The sequence below is a fragment of the Podarcis raffonei genome, chromosome 3 (assembly GCF_027172205.1).
Source record: "Podarcis raffonei isolate rPodRaf1 chromosome 3, rPodRaf1.pri, whole genome shotgun sequence".
In the NCBI taxonomy this organism is placed as follows: domain Eukaryota; kingdom Metazoa; phylum Chordata; class Lepidosauria; order Squamata; family Lacertidae; genus Podarcis; species Podarcis raffonei.
In genome coordinates, this window is record NC_070604.1 from 83,898,198 (window position 1) to 83,916,671 (window position 18,474).

Here is an 18,474-nt window from a genome sequence, read left to right on the forward strand (position 1 = left end):
TCCTGATGTAGAAGAGGGTGTCCCTATTTTCATCAGAGAAATGCTGGAAGGTATGCAAAAGCCCACTGATTTCCAGAAGCGAATGTCCTTGTTGTTTCCACATAGGAATGATCTTGTGTTAAAAAACAAATGTCATGGAAAGTTCCTGCTTGACTAAAATAATAGGAATGAAACCAAGGCATTCCCCAGCATCACACTTTTAATCACAGACATATTAAAATGTGTCAATATTTATTTTTCAGTGAAAGTCAAAATGAGCAGCAGCAGCAAAAAAAAATCTTTATCTTGGCTCTAAATGCTACAGCCAATTTAATTTGTGCAAATAGAAGTATAATGGGGGAAATATAGATGAGTGTACCATAAGTTCAAGGAACATCCACTTCCTCTACTACTCCTAAACTTTTATTATATTTTTGGAAATGAAATTTTCCATTTTGCTAGCCTTTGCTCAGTCACACTCTGCTTACAGAGGTGGTTTTCACTGAAGTACACGATAGCCAAAGTAATTCCGTTGGATGGAAAGAAAATGTATATGAGGTATGGATTTCCATGACTCCTTATTTAAAAATCCATATAAATTAGCATGAAAACATTCAGTAGATCTGGCTCCCACAGACTTAAGAGAATTAAACAGAGGTTTGGCATGAAAGAAAGAACATTTTTCTGCTTGGGAAGTTGATCTCCCAATGAAATTGCTTCATATTCTCTCGGAGCCTGCTATTATCAGCACCACACACACACAAAAGAATGTGTTTTCAAATATATACATTAAAGCACTCAAAATACTGTACATTCTAGAGTAATTATGGATGAAACAATCCTGTGAAGGAAAATGAAATGACATATGCAAAGTCTGGTTTTAAGGAGCAAGTAGAACCGATGTTTCCTGAGGCGGAAAAAGAGGAGCATGGGGGATCACAGGTAGAGACAAGATTAAAGAAAGCGTGGAGGGCCTGATGCTGGGATTCTAGGATCCCAACGAAGTCTAAGTTGTGTGAGGTGGCACGCTCTCAAAGGATGGCTCTTGAGGAGTTGTAGGCCTGTATTCTTTTACCATGTTCAGCACATACAAAAAGGCTCCTGCTGCAAGTTCAGCTCCCTGAGCAACAACACTCCCTCTTCAGCTACAAGAAATACAGTGGGCCCTCTGCTGGAGTGGTACAACTAGTCTCAAAGGGACAGTACAGTATTACCACATACTACAGTCTCCCACAGAGCCTTGATGATCAGAAGGTCGGCGGTTCAAATCCCTGTGACGGGGTGAGCTCCCATTGCTTGGCCCCAGCTCCTGCTCACTTAGCAGTTCAAAAGCACAAGTAGATAAATAGGTACCACTCCGGCGGGAAGGTAAACGGCGTTTCCGTGCGCTGCTCTGGCTCACCAGAGCAGACTCATCTTACTTCCTTAATTAATCTTCCCATCCTATTAGCTTACTGGTGTTACTTCTCTCCCCTAGGTCAGCAAGGTAATTTAGGAGGATCAAGTGAGCAGATCATATGATACATCACAAAGCATGGTTGTAGCATTTTTACATTTATTCCAAATCACTTGTATTTTTAATGTCCACCTTTTAATAAACCATTGAGAGCATAGCTGTGTGATCTGGATGGTTTCCTGAGTAAAGGTTACTGTTCTTTATTGGGGATAATGGTGCCATCTCGACAGAACTCCTGTGCACAGTGGAGCGGAGGTATCACTGGCTCATTGACTTTCATCTGAAATCGTGCTGAATAATTCATCTTGTGTTCCCTGTGATGAAATCATACGAATTGCCTTAATGTCACTTTTTTTTTAATTGCCATGAATCTATCTGACAGTGAGAGAGGCATTTGGCAAAACGTAAAGTTGTTCAGACATCTCATTTATGTATCTCCTGTTGTTAAACTGCCTTCCTGCCGTTTATGCATTGCCATTTTCACACATAATAGGCAGGTATAGCCTGTGTAATGACCACTTTCCCTACATAGGTGAATAACCAGTTGGGCACTTTATTTGTTTTATAACCACAGTATCGAGTTCTGAGGTTAAAAACGCTATTTCATCTCCAATGCAAATAAGCAAATTGAACAGGCCATTTTGAGAACAAATGCTTTTTAGATGTTTTTGAGAAGTTTTGTGCAAAATACTATGAACTGCTGAACTGATTCCTCAATAATAGGAGCTACCTTCTTCAGGATATGGTACTGTGTGAATGGGAAACCTTGTGTCTGGTGACCACATGAGACTTCTTATACCTTTCCCTCTGACCCTTTGCAGTTTCCCCTATTATAACATAAAGAGAGCCCTGCTGGGCAAGACCAAAAGTCCCTTCTCATCTCCCATCAGGTTTGCAACAGTGGCCAAGTAGAGATTGGGGAGCCCACAAGCAGCATATGAAATCAATAGCCCTCTCAGGTTGCTGCTCCTCAGCAACTGGTACCATGTGACATACTTCTACTGAAACCTGGAACAGGCCTAGTAGCCGCTGATATGAGTACTTCTCATCCATAAATCTCTCTCATTCTCTTTTAAAGCCATCTAAGCTTGTGGCCATCAGCACGTCTTGGAGCAGTAAATTTCATACATTAATTGGCAGAATCTCCTGCCAAGTAGGTTCATTTCAGTGCCAGTATTATAAGAAAGAGAGAAAAGATCGTCTCTATCCACTTTCCCAACGCTGTGCACAATCATATTCACTTCCAGCATCACCTACTCTTAGTTGCCTTTTTTCTAAACTAACAAGTCCCAGTCATTTGTAGCATTTCCTCATAGGCAAGGTGATCCAGTCCCTGGTCATTTTGGCCACATCATTTCCAGATCATTTGTTCCCCATTCATACACTTTGGAAATACAGTATCCTTTAGAACTCTCAGTTAGCATGTGTACACAACTTTGCTTTCTTAAACATTTTTATGTTGTTCATCAAGAGAAACACAATGCATTTATTGCTGACAGACGACTCTGGTGAAGTCAGGTTCTCCTTCATATTTACACATGGGCCAAATAATCTGATACTCCAGTTTGCATGGAGCCACTGCTTTGCAACTTCACCATATCCTATAGCAGCTATAGGATAGTCCTTTGGCCCATATGTCTTAAATATAGAACGATGCCCTTAAAAGCTATAAATGTCATTTTGACCATGCAGATTTGCATTCTTTATGGCGGGACCATAATTATATTTAATCCTATTGCCTCAAGTAGCAGGTTATTTTCAAATTACTGTTTTAAGATTATAGTTTGAGTTGCAGAGTCTGGTACTATTTGACTTAAGCCTTTAAAGTGGCACTTTATTTTATTTTATTTTTTTCTAAATCTTCTAATAGGGAGTGAAGACTATGTTAGCCCAGCACTGGAAAACTACACCAACTCTAATGGTTATGGAACGACTGGTTAAAAATCTGGATTTTGCTGACATGGGCAGGATGTACAGTTCCAGCATATTTAGAATTGAAATAGGCTCATTACACTTCCTACTGAAATGCGAATGGTTGGATGGAATTTCCCACCCCACCCAGGAGCGGTTGGTGAGGTGAGGTGTCACTGCCCTCTCAGCCCTCTTGGCTGTGGACTCGCTGCCACTGGCCAGAAAAGTGAGAGAGGAAAGGACATAACATAACATTCTGCAGGGTGGGTGGGTGTGCGTGTTAATACAATTACCAGTGAGTTTCACAGTACTTCCTGTGTGGTGCTCTCCTCACCAGCCCTCTGAAATACCAGTCCATAGTTGTAGCTCAAGGCTTTATTGCATTATGAAGTGGATCGGGAGTTTACATATTCCAGAGTCCCAGGTCTACTGAACGGAGGGTGGGAACGCTCCTGTGGTTTATGTTGATGGACGATGGCCAGGGTACGCTTACTGCTTTCTTGGCCTGAGCGACTAAGCCTCCGTTTTAGTATATCCTTCCCTGGCAAAATTGAGTCTTTTGGAGCCATGGTGCTTAGAGAAACACTTCAAACAGTAGCAGGACTAACCCTGTTGGTAGCACTGCTGTGCCCTTTGGTGTGTCTCCTGGATCCATTCAACTGGGCTGACAGATGGAGTCGGGGAAGGGTCTTGTAGTCTTGTAGCACTCGCCTCTTTACCTGTTCCACCTTTTGTCCTTCAATATACTGAACGTTCTTAAATGTAGGGTGGTGGGCTCAAGCCCCATGTTGGGAAAAAGTTTCCTGCATTGCAGGTAATTAGATTGCATAACTTTGATGGTCCCTTTGAATCCTAGGATTCTAGGATTCACATCACCACCAAAATGACCATCAACAGAACTCACACTGTAAAATAGAAACATCAAGATGGCTGGGAGCTGGTCAACCTTAACAAACCTTAGGAAGACATAGCAGAATATAACAACAGAGTAACGTATTTCACAAGATTTTCACAATGATATTTCCCCCCACGCATGAAGTGCCATATATCTCTCACACTACACGGAGGGAAATGAAGTCGATATAGCTGTACTAAATGTACAGTGCATGGTGATTCCCTCAGGAATGCTGTCATCTTGGAACCACAAATGTCTCTTCACCAGCACTTCTGGGCCTTTTGGATTGCTTTGGGAAGCAGAAAACACAACAAGCTGATAAAGCGTAATGAGAAACGCTTACAATTATCAGTGCTTAATTTGCAAATGGTGGTCTTCTTCTGATTCTACATTGCTTTGCATTACATTTAATAATTTACCCCCAGGCAAAGCGATGAGGAAGTGGGCAGAATTAATGGAAAATACTGATGGGGAAAGGAACTAATGAATTTCAAATTGAATATATTTCATAGTCACTTTGCACAAATGTAAATAGCGTAACTATATAGACAGAAGGCAAACAAGAATTCTATGCAGTTGCTTCCAGTCACTACTTTTTCACCTGTGACTAAATCCCAATTGCAGACATGATTTTTAAAAGCAGAATCATCTATTTCATTTGCGGGGGAAATCTAAGGCTATCTAGAACATTAGGTAAGTAGGTAGGGTTAAATATTCAGATAATATCCTTTATATTAATTTTAGCATCACTTTTGCATCAATTTTAGCATCACAGCCAACTAATATTTAGATTTTATTTTGAAACTGTATGATCTGCTTGTGTACAGAAATGTGATAACTCTCAGGAATGTGGTTATCAGCTTGGTTCTGTACAGAATTAGAAACATCTAAGGTCCACCGATATTACACCAAACACAGCAGAAGATTAGGCTGAAAATGACTAGATTCCATATTAGCCACTATAGTCCATGACTTGTGGTGTGATTTTATTAATTTTGGCAGGTATTTTATATCTCATCCTTTTCCTTCAAGGAGTTCAAGGTGGTCATGGTCATGGAACCTTCCAGAAGCCATGCCTCTACTGAATATTCCATGCAATAACTTCTCTGGAAGAATGGGTCCATATGTCCTTCAAGGCTTATTAATTATGTTATTCTTCAGAGTATGCAGGTGACCCTAAACACACTCACTAAGGGGGAAGCCCTTTTGAATACAATAGGGGTTGCTTCTGACTAAAATGTACAGGATTGCACTTTAGAAACTTTTTTAAAAAAAAGTACAAGGGTATTCCAAAAAGTAATTGAAATTTTCAACATTTGAGTTTTCAGCTTATATTGATTTTCAGTCAACGAAACATTGAAGCATTACAGCATAATTTATCACCTGAGATCCTAAACTACCTATGTTTAAAAAGTGTTGAGCATAAGTGAATAATAATAATAAATTTATTATCTATACCCCACCCATCTGGCTGGGTATCCCCAGCCACTCTGGGTGGCTTACAGCATATCTAAAAACATCAAGCATTAAAACACCTCCCGATACAGGGCTGCCATCAGATGTCTTCTAAAAGTTGTGTAATTCTTTATCTCCTTGACATCTGGTGGGAGGGCGTTCCACAGGGCGGGTGCCACTACAGTGGTACCTCTGGTTAAGTACTTAATTCGTTCTGAAGGTCCATTCTTAACCTGAAACTGTTCTTAACCTGAAGCACCACTTTAGCTAATGGGGCCTCCCGCTGCTGCTGTGCCACCGGAACATGATTTCTGTTCTCATCCTGAAGCAAAGTTTTTAACCCGAGGTACTATTTCTGGGTTAGCAGAATCTGTAACCTGAAGCGTATGTAACCCAAGGTACCACTGTACCAAGGCCCTCTGCCTGGTTCCCTGTAACTTTGCTTCTCGCAGTGAGGGAACCAGCAGAAGACCCTCGAAGGAGGACCTCAGTAAGGCTGAGTGATAGGGGTGAAGATGCTCCTTCAGGTATACTGGGCCGAGGCCATTTAGAAGAGCCTGTTGGACCTAGCCAGTGGTCAGTGGCGTGCGGTCAGCAGACCAGGGGGACTAGGCTAGTCCCCTAAATGTTCCTGGCAAATTAGAATATTGAAGTCTTAAAGCCTAGTGCTTCCTTCCCAAAGCCCAGGAAGCTGCTTTCAAATTTAGGAGGGAGGTGCGATGCTGCAACTTCGTTCAAGAGCCCTCCTGTTACCTTCCCAAAGGTAGGCTCCAACATCCTGTCAGAGGCATAGCACCTCCTTTCCAAAGCCCGGGAAGCTTTTTGAACTTCAGTACATAACACTTTTGCCCAGCTTAGGGTGGGAGTCATGATGCTCATGCTCGCAACATTGTCACAACAGTATCCTTCTGGAGCAGCTGCCTGAATTAGGGGTGGGTGGCACTGCTTTGCAGAAAGAGATGGCTTATTTGCAGTTACAGTGGTACCTCAGGTTAAGTACTTAATTCGTTCCGGAGGTCCGTTCTTAACCTGAAACTGTTCTTAACCTGAAGCACCACTTTAGCTAATGGGGTCTCCTGCTGCCGCCGCGCCGCAGGAGCACAATTTCTGTTCTCATCCTGAAGCAAAGTTCTTAACCTGAGGTACTATTTCTGGGTTAGCAGAGTCTGTAACCTGAAGCGTGTGTAACCTGAGGTACCACTGTATTTCCAGTAGAACTATTATTTGCTCTGAAGTTACCGATACTTCCCATAATTCTTGTGGGAAGCACTGAAAGGGAATTATTGGTCATAACATTGCAACAGATATTTTTAAGTGGAAAGAGGGAGGAGAGAAAAAGTAAAGTACTTGTAGAACAGGAAATGGGTACTTCAAAAGTAGCAGAATTAATACATCAAAGATGTTCCAAAAATAATGTAAGACAGATTTAAGCTACATTTTTTAAAAAAAACACCAAAGACATGCACTATCAGATATTGTAAAATTAACACAAAACTCTGTAAAATACTAGCTGGTGTGCTGAGAGCCAGGCCTGCATACATATTTGTGTTGGCTACTAAATCACCCAGGAGGAAACTTGTACCGAAAAATGTAATGACTGTAGGAAAAATATTGGAAGTTTTAAGAAAATGTTTTATCTTACTTCCTGCAAACTGTATGAACCCCATGAATGAGCAAAACTGCAGAAAGCCAGTTTACTTGATGTGTTTGATAGATATAGATAGCTAAATAAATCATACATGTAACTCATTTGCAATTAATTTTTTTCCTTGGGGTCAAGTGTTTGAACAAAGCACAGCATTTGGACAACTAAAAGATGGCAATTTAAAATATTCTGTGGGGGGAAGTATACTGGAAGCTGCATTATACCGATCAGGCCATTGATCAATCTAGCTCACTATTGCTGCACTGACTGGGAGCCTTTCCCCAGGGTTGCAAGCAGAGGACATTCCCAGTTCTACCAGGAGATGCTGGAGATTGAACCAGCGTTATTCAGCATGCAAAGAAGATTAGTGTATCACACAATTTTATGAAAGCCCTAAAAACTAGCAAGAAACATGAGGGAGACCTCCAGATCTCATTGGCAAGAGACTCTAAATTTATTAATCAGTGGGAAATGATACCCTGCAGTGAGTTTGCACCTCCCACTTGCTCTAACAGGGCTTAGGGAAATCATCTTTTGTATCCTTGTCTTCCTGACTGTTGAAGTGGAGTAACTGCCCTCTTCCAGTTTTTTGACTCCATCTTCAACTTAACTTGATATTTTTTAGTTCCATGGTTCCCAGTCGGCGGTCTGTGGACCCCAGGGGGGTCTGTGTAACCTACCCAGGAGGTCTAAGGCACCATTCACATAACAAAAACTACCACAGAGGTATCAAAAATTTCAAAAGTCCGGGGTTCATGGCTTGGCTTTTGAAAAACAGGGGGTCGGCAGTAATTAGCTAATTGGGTAACACTGTTCTAGGTAATAGACTAGAAACTTCTTTCCCCGAAAAAAGAAATATTTACTGGTTTTCCCCCTTTAACCTGATTTAGGAACATTAGGGGGAGAACAGCTGGCTTTGAAGCAGATCAGACAAATTCAGGGGTGGGTAGGACTTATAGATGGCTACTAGAAGTGATGGCTATTCACTGCCTCCACTGACTCTGAACACCTTCTGCTGGGAATCACCAGTGAGGAAAGGGCTCTTGTGCTGAGGTCCTGCTTCCCATAGGCATCTGATTGACCACAATGAGAACAGGTAATACATGGAAATCCTACATGTATCACTAGGCTTCTAGGCGGGAGAGAGGACTTCCCTAAATCACAGAATAAATGTCATTCTATGTGTGAACAGACCACAGGGACAAACTGGCTCTCAGTCCATGTTGCTGGTTTGTGCTGCAAAGTCAACGACACTGGCTGCTATATGAAGCTGGACATATGTCACTATGTGATGAGAAGCACATTACAGTGGTACCTCGTGTTACAGACACTTCAGGTTACAGACTCCACTAATCCAGAAATAGTACCTCAGGTTAAGAACTTTACCTCAGGATGAAAACGGAAATCATGCGGCGACAGCGGGAGGCCCCATTAGCTAAAGTGGTACCTCAGGTTAAGAACAGTTTCAGGTTAAGAATGGACCACCGGAACGAATTAACCCGAGGTACCACTGTAGTTTGTTTTTCTAAAAGAGTTATTCTTCATAAGACAACCCATCATAAGGATCAATTTTAAAAAGGGATTTTTTTATTATTTTTATGTGTTAGATATTTGAGGGGGCTGCCCCCAAAAGTTGATGGCCACTGCCATTCAAATGGTGTGATTGTGTGCACGGCACATTGTGATTGATTGTGCAGGGTGTGGCTTACCTGGCAGGGGCATGGCGTGGGGAGGGCCAGAGGAGCTGTAGGCCCAGGCACATAATTTTGAGCAGGTGTGAACCAGGCACCTGCCAGAGAGAACCCCAGGCCTGCTGTCAGGGGGTGTGGCCTTGCCACTGGACCCCCAGCCAGCGTTGGGGGGTGTGCCCACCAAGAGTTGCCTTGACCAGTTGTGCTCTCCCTTGAGCCGGCGGGCAGGCAAGCGGCTCAGTGTGGCGCCATGAAACCTCTCCAGTCTATGGTCCTTTCTGGAGTAGAGGGATTTCCCCATGCTGATCCATGTACTTCGTGTTCATCATTTGCAAATTAGATTTTAGGGTTATTATTTAATTCATACAATTTATACACTGCTTGACTGTAAAAAGACCTCTCCCCTGCCCTGCCCCGCCCCGCAAAGGGGTTATAGGAGATCCTGAACAGAGGGAGGTTCAAGTGACTTACTATATTTCAGACATGCACAACACATTATGCTCCATTTTCTCTCCTCTGTCCAAAGCACAATAAATTCCAAGGTGTGTAGTTCCGATTAATTTTCAAATGTCAGAGTTGAACACTTCACTCCTGTGTAACACTGCTAAAATGGGCCAACAGATGTCCTAATCAGCCTACTTTACTGTTAAGTAACATTTCCATAAAAAAAGATGAATATACTCCTAAGATTGATTTACCAATTAAAATTTACCCATTTGTCTTAAAAGCCTTTTCTGGACAAATGTAATGAAATATTAATACCTTTAAATAGCAATGTAAGAGAGCTCATTTTGTACTCTAAAGCCAGCACTGTACGTGAACATTAGTAGATTTGTACCGAATATTTATTGCATTTATTTATTTAAAATAATTACATCCTACCCTCAGAGGGGATCTATCAAGGCATCTAACAACAATAAAAACTAAATACGGCTGGTTAATAACACTCAGTTAAAATCACTCATTCACTAACATCAATCTTTCAATGGCTGTTTAAAAAATTCTAGCTTCATTTCAGGAAATTGAGGGCTCTTCAGCACAGCCTTTGGAAATCCACATTTTCCCAATACAATTTGTTCATTGTAGCCCTTCATGGTTCCATATCAATGCTGGTTGATTGCTGTTCTCACATTCCATTGTAGTCCAGAGCTGAGTTGTGCTGGAGGAGGAAGCAGGCTGAAACCAGAGAGTCAGAAGCATGCTTGATTTCTGCCGGAATCCAAGGCTGCAGCCATGGGAGAGGCAGGACCCTCTTGGGGTGATAATGCTGTGAACCCCTCCAACGTAGGCTCAGGTTGTTTATGTGTTTAAATAAACCATGTATCATAAAGACACCACAGTCTCCTCTGTGCCTCATTCTGAGGGAAATACGAACCATGGGTATGCTTCTGGAACCCCTGGAATTTCGCACCACTCATTAATTAGGGTAGTATGAAACAGTATTTTTGATCTGGTCATGTCACATCATTTTTTATGCTACTCCGTTGCTTCTCCACTTTCCCCACCTATTTGGAGGGCATTGTTAGATTGTTACTACACTCTGGCTAAACTTCACAACTACGTCTAGCTAAGAATGAAGTGTTTGCGGAGGGTGTCTATTGTTCTATCGCAACAGCTCACCCCTGGTGAATACAGGAAAATCCACTCTGTGTACCTTTAATACAAACAACAACTCGGTCACAGTGCAAAGGGGCTTCTTTCTAGGTAAATCCACCCAGAAAGAAGAGAAAGGAGCCCTTGGAAATGAACATCAGCTACAACGAGAAAGAAATGAGACAAGGTGATTTGAGGTTTGGTGGGTGGAGTATGGGCAGCAGTACAGAGGAGGAGCTGAGGGGGAAATGGGATAACCCCAAAAACATGCTATGGCAAACACATGTTGCATGGCACAGTGGAATATAATCATTTTAGAATAATTTTTCATGCTAGTTAGGCAAAAAGCGAATTTTCGCTCCGAGAAACTGAGATGCCACCTGGACAGTGTAAGCATAATGTGATTCATAGTTAAAAAATGCAGGAACAGGCAACCTACAAGGAGAGTTTTGAGATGGTGCAGATGAGGCCTGAAAAAGCCAGGTAAATATTGAAAAGCAATAGTCTCAGCATAAGTGCACTTTCTACCCCAATAATCTTCCCAACACATGCATTGGGTTGTATCCCACACTGAATGAGCAGAGTTCTAGTCATGCAATAGTACTTCCCCTTCCTCTCTTTTCCCTGCACCCTCAATCAAAATCTGTTCTGGAAAATCCTCCAGCCCTCTGAAACAGATTTGTGGGATGGGGTGAGGGGAGGAGAGCAGCTGAAGTTTCTGTTGGGATGCAAGAGTCAACAGGTAGCAGCTTTTCCTAGGCTAAGCAATTCACTGCCAGAGAACACAAATTCTGAGGTGGGCCTAATACTGCCTGAAATATACTCGGAGTTGAGTGTGAATTTCATGCTCTTTATTCAGCTCATAGTAGCAATGAATGAAACTTCCCCCGAAACATCTAGCTATATATACATTATTTACACAATGGGCCCTGCTTGATTGGCTAATTCCGGGCTGCTCCTGCAGGCCAATCAGGTCACTGATTCACTTCCACCTGGAGCTGGATTGGGTGGCTCCTGCAGACCAATCAGACTGCTGCATTCTGGATCCCATTGTTCTAGGATTCAGCTCAGTACATAACACTGCCAAAATATCCTTACAAGCTATAGTATCTCAGCATTTCAGGTCCATGTGTTTATTACTCATTCCTGCTTTCAACGTGTACCAGTGTATGTCATGAGCACTTGGCATTGTCAGGAACAAGGCCCTGCTAGACACAAACAGCTGCTAGACTTCTTTGCTTTTTATATTTCCACCTTGCCCTCTTGGGGGCTTACTACTTTGCTGAGAGCGAAGTGAGTAGGCATTGTGTTTGTTTTCAGCATTTCCCTTCTCTCATTAGTCACTCTTCGTTATTCTTCCCCTGGGCTGCGGTTCAGATGTTTAATTCAATTGGGCCTTCATTCCACCATGCAGACTCACACCCTCTCTTGTCCTTTTTCTCGCTTAGTTATTTCATATCCTTGTGTTCCTTTGGAGGAATGTTCCATTTTGCAGGAGCTGTTTGACAAGGAGCTTTACTGATTATTGGGAAAGATTTGTGATCTTTGCTCCAGTACAGGCCAGGGATTCAACTGGGGACTTCATTTGCTAAGATCAGAAAAGTTAACACACAAACTATTTCATGTGCTGTTCTGAGAGGGCTGCTGAAAAGCTCAGGGTTGATGCGAATGGAAAAGGCAGAAGGCTGAATTCCCCTGAAGAGGAATCATGTGTCGTGTTGCTGACTTGTTGTGAGCCGCTTAACAACATCTGGGTCAGATCGGACGTCTATCGAATCAAGCACTATGCCCATCAGTGGCCAACTCCAGATAATGTCTCAGAAACATATCCAACCTGTGTACAGTGGAGACTGGAGACAGATGCCCTCTGTTGCATGTCTCAGCCTTAGGGAATCAGAAGCATGCTGCCTCCTCACAGATTCCATTCACATGGTAAACAGATAACTAAATCCTTCCTGAGCATTTGCCTGCTGACTGACAGGGGCACTGTGTTAAAGCTGTTTTGTGTAGGAAGAAGATTCAGTTGCCAAGGAGTAGGCCAGAGATGAAAGTGCTCAGCCTAAGACTCATCACACATGGTCTGAAAATGTGTTGGTGGAGGGGTGTGTGTATTAGCTGTCCTACCCAAATGGTACCCTTGGAGTCACATCCAAGACTCTACATGTCTTCTGGTGGCTGGTGGGAGTTCAAAACACCTGAAGGGCAGCAGATTGAGGAAGGCTACTCTAGTCACTCCTTTTCTGACTTTATGACTTGGCCCATACTTTCCTGCAGGCTCTTTCAGGCCCAAGAGAAACAAGGAGATTTTGCTGCTTTTGAACCCACTCCCCTGCTCTACAAGCGGTTTCCCAGGGAGGTCAAAGGCACACTTTTATGGGATGTCATGACTTTTCAATCACCAAGCCACCTCACAGCAATTCACAGTTTCCCACCTCAGGCTGTGCCTGTAAAGCAGGGTTACCTGTCAAATCAATTTTATTTTTTTTAAAGGAGCATCACAGGGAAGCTTTGTGGTTCATTCGCCAGAGGCTTGTTTTTCTGAAATAAAGAACATCTATCATCTTCGATTGCAAAACAAGCTTCTTAAAAAAGACAAAAAAGACAAAACCTTTGGAGCAAGATGGGGTTAAAACAACAATAACAAATTTACGATTCACACAATACAGTGAAGAGAGAAGTCAAGTTTCCTAATCCTAGAAATTTTTGCAGCCTCCCATCTTTTTACCCTGGTCAAGGACAGGTTCCATCCTCTTTGCTCTTTTAAAACACCATTTCTGCACCTTCTCCACATACAGAAAGGGGAGCAGAGTCATTTTTCACTCACTTTCCATCCACAGTGGACAAGTGAATGCAGCTGAAAGGAGAAGCCACCACTGCTTGCTCACTTGCACCACCCTCCTTTCTGAGTGTCGGTAGAAATGGGATCCAGCTGCACCTAAAGGAGTGACTAGGCAAACAGTGTGCAAGAGTGTACAAATCCTGTACATGTGGGTTTATGATTAGAGGTGTCCCAAAGCATATTTTGGGGTGCTTATTTTTTCCTATGTATCTCTGGTTATCTCCTGCTTGGACTACTGCAAAACTACAACTAATTTAGAATGCAGCTGCCAGATGAGACTGGGAACAGCTTCCGGGACCATATAACACGGGTCCTAAAGGCTCTACATTGGCTTCCAGTACATTTTCGAGAACAATTCAAAGTGTTTGTGCTGAACTTAAACCCCTAATCAGCCTTGGCCATGTATACCTGAATGAGCATCTTGTCTCTGTTGTTCATCCCAGACACTGAGGTCCAATTCAGAGGACCTTCTGGTGAGAAGGGAACGAGGGGGGATTATTGGGTTGTCTTTGTCTTTATTATATATTTTATGTTTTTTATATTGTAATGTTATGTTGTGAGCTGCCCTGTGATCTACCTGTATAGGGCAGTATACAAATTTAATAAATAATAATAGGCAGAGGGCCTTCTCAGTAGTGGCACCTGCCCTGTGGAACGCCTCCCACCAAACAGGATGGACTTTATTGACCAACGTTATTGGTGTGCATAATGCCTTTGTTTGTACCATGCATCTGCAGGCAGCTGAGCTTGGCTGGATCCATTGGTATGTGCAAATGCAATTTTGTTTGCTTAGATGTATCTATGATTTATGCTGACCCAAAGCACATTTTGGAATAGCCATCCCTATTGTTGACTATCTTCAGTGTGCACAGACACCCTTGTTTGTGCCGTGTGCTCACAGGAAGTTCTGGGGGAGGCAACATTTACTGGTATAGCAGAGAAGCCTCTTTGATGTTGCTTGGGTGTGTGCTTTGCCTTGGCTCAGATCATATTTTGGGGTGGGCACCCCCCAATTACATATTTATTATGGTGTTCCGATGTCATCGTGAATTTATGAGCGTTTTGTAAGCATGACGTTTTCAACTGAATAACATTATTTTTGGCACTCTGGGATACGCGAGCTTTCCTTTTTCTTCTTCTCGCTTTGCGCTTTCGAGCCAAGAAGGGGCAGGGAAGAACTAGGGAGGAACTTAAGCGCCGTGTGGAATTAGTTTCCCGCATTCGGATTTGCAGCCTCCAGGTTGACTTTCGGTGCAGGCGCGCCCGCAGCCTCGCTTCCCCACCTCTCTCCCCTTCGCAATCAGTGCTGCCCTTTATTTAATTAGGGCCCCTCCCACCCGCGACTGCCTTTTCCCGGACTGGCTGGGCATGTCGCTTGACCTCCGGTTGGTCGCTCTCCGGGCCCGCCTCTGAGAACTCAGCGCCACAGGCAGGGGAGGGGCAGAGTGCGAGGGGAGGGAGGGAGGCTGCCGCCGCGGAGCCCAAGCAGCAGCAGCAGCGCCTCTCCCACTTCCATCCACCAACAGAGCGAAAAGGCTCCGGGAGAGAGAGGGGCGGCGCGAGCGGCCCAATCCGCGGGAACGAAAGCAGCCTTGGGGGCGGAGCCAGGCGCGCCGCTACCCAATGGCACGGGCGCTGGGGCGGGGCGGAGCTCTGGGAGAGCTTGTGAGGAGTCTGAGGCGGCGAAAGAGTCCGGAGTCGGGAGGCGAGTTTGTTGGTGGAGCTGCTGAGGCTCGTCTCGTGCTCTCTCTGGCGCCCGTTATAGCAGCTGCGTAGTCGCTGCCGCCGCCGCCGTCGCGCGCGGGGCCGCTGAGGGGAGACCGCAGACTTCGGAGGCACCGTCAAGGAGGAGCGGGCGGAAGGCGCTTCTCGACGGCGAAAGGAGCGGGAAGCCGCCCGGGGTAGAAGTTTGGCTGGAGTCGCCGCCGCTGAGGAAACTTTTCTCGAGGGGCCGCAGCCGGGGGAGGAGAGGCGGCTGAGGCGTCGCCGGGGCTGGGCTGCTCCCTGCCGGACTCGGGGGCGCTTTTTCGGCCCTGGCCGGGATGTACCTGGCAGCGGTCTCGGCGGGGCGGCGGCGCCGGGGCGGCGGCGGCTGGCCCTGGGCGGCGGATTGGCCTCGGCTGCTGCTGGCGGTGGCGTTCCTGGGGGCGTCCGGGACGCGGGCGTTCGTGTGCCTGCCTTGCGACGAGTCCCGCTGCGAGGAGCCCAAGAACTGCCCCGGCGGCGTCGTGATGGACATCTGCGGCTGCTGCTTCATGTGCGCCCGGCAGCGCAACGAGAGCTGCGGGGGCTTCTTCGGGCTGCACGGCGCCTGCGACCGCGGGCTGCGCTGCGTGATCCGCCCGCCGCTCAACGGGGACTCGCTCACGGAGTACGAAGCGGGCGTCTGCGAAGGTAACAAGGCAAAAAGCCCCTCCAAAGGCGGACGGGTGCCTCTTGCTTCCAGGCGGGGGGGCGCGGAGTCACTCCGCCCCGGCGCGGACCGACGAGCGTCGAGCTAGCGCGTGTCTTGGGAGGTTGGGGGGCGGCGGCGGCGGAGAGAGGGACTGGGGATTTCTTTCCGGGAGGAAAGTGGGGCGGGGAGGACTGGGGCCCTTGTCAGACCCCGCTTTGAAAGTATTCTGCTGCTTCGGGGGTCTCTCCACCCCACCCCCGCCAAGCCACTCCATTTTTTTCAGTACACTTGTAGTGTGAAATGTTGGCTGCATGTACCGAGAAAGCTGGTAGGTAGATTGGAAGGAAAGGTTGGGGTTTCCTAGTGTGGCGTGTTGTCTCCGTCGATTGCATGTTCTGACTCTTCTCTCCCCTCCTCCTCTCCCCCCCCTCCGCTTTCCTCATAGTTATTTTCCATACTTGCCCACATCATATGCAGGTGTTCATCCCCCAATCTGCACTGCTTTAAAAAAACAACAACCAAGAGGAGGCATCTCTCTTTAATGCTACAGTGGCTCAGAGTAGTATGTGCACGCGTGTGTTTTGCCGGTATAGAACCGATTGCTTCCCCCTCACAAGGTGGATGTTGCGTTTTCCTCTTCTGTTTCGTCCTTTACGTTTCCCTCTCCCTTTGCTTATTGTTCCCAACGGTCGTGGATTTTAAAGTGGCTTTTGAACTAGGGCATGGAAATAAAAAGCGTATTTTTTTCCTGAAGTCGGGATACGTTCTTCCTTATTTTTTAAATGTAGGTATCTCTGGTCCTAACAGTTCGATTTTCTTTTTCCTTTGGCTTTGGTCTGCTCTTTTTTCAACCTGTTTTTGCAGCCCATCACTAACCATGTTTTCCACCTAGTAGTGAGACAGTGAGAGTTGTATATTAGTAAGTGCATTTAGGGCTACAGTCAGTGTCTTGATTCCCTCCCCAGTCCAGATGTGCAGGCAGATGGCTATTGATTGTCATGTAGCAGCTTTTCTGAAATTATAGTTTTGAAAGCTATCATAATTGCATAATTTTTGTTTAATGGTATATTTTCAGAAACATTGCAACATGCAGACTATTTGATAAGAGTAGCTTTATATTGGATGATATTGCTTACCTATTAGCCCTGTTTCATATGTTTTTGAAATGTCAGATTGACACCTGTCTTTTCAATCTTCTGGATTCAAATGGCTTGTAATCAGTATTGAATGAGAATTCTTGAATCAGTAAAGAATCAAAGGGTGACCATCTATTGAAATGTTTAAAATGCTTACACTCATCACTTTATGCATCATTGGGGGGGGCAGAAATCTACCTTTCATTTTCATGCAGAAAAGGGGGCAATTCAGTTGGCTATAATTTGTATTGTACATCAGTCTTCTTCATAATATATTCTAGTCAAAAAATTGGAAATATATGAATATTTTGCCTGATAGCTGTGTAAGTGGCACAAGAGAGTTCAATCTATCCATTTTCACCTCTTCAAACATTAGGAAAGTTTGAGATACTATAGTGCAGATGAGAATCAAAATTTATATGGAAAATTTTTGTCTTCCCCCTCCCTTTTCATTGGTTACTTAAAACGATGATTTTTGTAGATCCGCTAGAGAGCAGCCGTGAGTTCAGGAATTCCTCTGGAGAACGGTAGTAAAGTCATAAAAAAGCACACACTCCAACTGTTAAAAGATAGCTAGTGCCCTTGTATCCCCCAAAATGACATTTAAACTTAACAATTGGTACATACATTTGTTCATAGTTTAGTTTTAGTTTTACTACTCTTGGTTATGATATAAATAGGATGTGGTTTTCTGTACAGGTTAGCTCTCCTTCGCACATTATCAGTTGGGTTTTCTGAACATGATGAGAATCGGCATGGATCTGTCAGGCTTTTACAACTGTTTGGAGTTGTAGTTGCTTTACATGTTTGTATGGGGAGAGTTTAAATATAAGGAGCATGCAAGCATATTAAGTTGTGAATAAATATCTGTCATGATCTTCCATTCAGATGTTGCATATTTTCCATGTAACTACACCTTAATTTTTATATAAGAGGGAAATTATATTGAAAACTTCCTATAATGTTTTGACACTGTCTCCTTTAATGTATAGCAGTCTAGAGCTTTCTGGCAGTTTTAGGAGAACTATAATTCTTTAGAAGTGATGCAATGCTGGACTTCAATGAAAAGCACATCTGGCATTCCCCTGCTGAAAATAATATGGAGAGTCTCTCAAGAAGAGACTTCAGCTAGTGTGGACTTGACATTAGACCCAGCTGTCCCAGTTCCAATTATCCCACAGAAACAGTCTATAGAAATTAGCAAAACTGTTGCCATATAAATCACTTAGCTGCATGAGTATGCATAGTTGAAGCTTTTGGTCACCAGTTGGGCTGAAGTATTAGTAGCTTTGAATTTGGCAACACGTTCATAAGATTATTTTGAGCTTTCACATAAAAATATTAGAGCTAAAATCTGTTACTGATTCCAACAATTGAATTGGGACCAGTGGTTGAGTTTACTGTTTCTTTTTATCTGTTGATACAACAAAGCTTTACTGGTAACAGTCTTGACATGAATATCATTTGTAGATGAAAGCC

The 18,474-nt window shown here is 44.1% G+C and overlaps 1 protein-coding gene across 4 annotated transcripts in view; it reads left to right on the top strand.

Annotated features, from left to right (window-relative positions):
- Window positions 1-15,123: 15,123 nt before the first annotated feature.
- CRIM1 (cysteine rich transmembrane BMP regulator 1) overlaps window positions 15,124-18,474 on the top strand; it is a 128,850-nt gene continuing 125,499 nt past the window's right edge. For 2 of the 4 annotated variants that reach the window (XM_053382774.1, XM_053382773.1), the window contains exon 1: window positions 15,125-15,858. In XM_053382774.1, coding sequence (XP_053238749.1) covers window positions 15,507-15,858 — 352 coding nt within the window. In that variant the 5' untranslated portion in view covers window positions 15,125-15,506. Of the gene's footprint in view, window positions 15,859-18,474 lie in introns of all 4 variants that reach the window. The other 2 variants (XM_053382772.1, XM_053382775.1) reach the window with 2 other exon arrangements.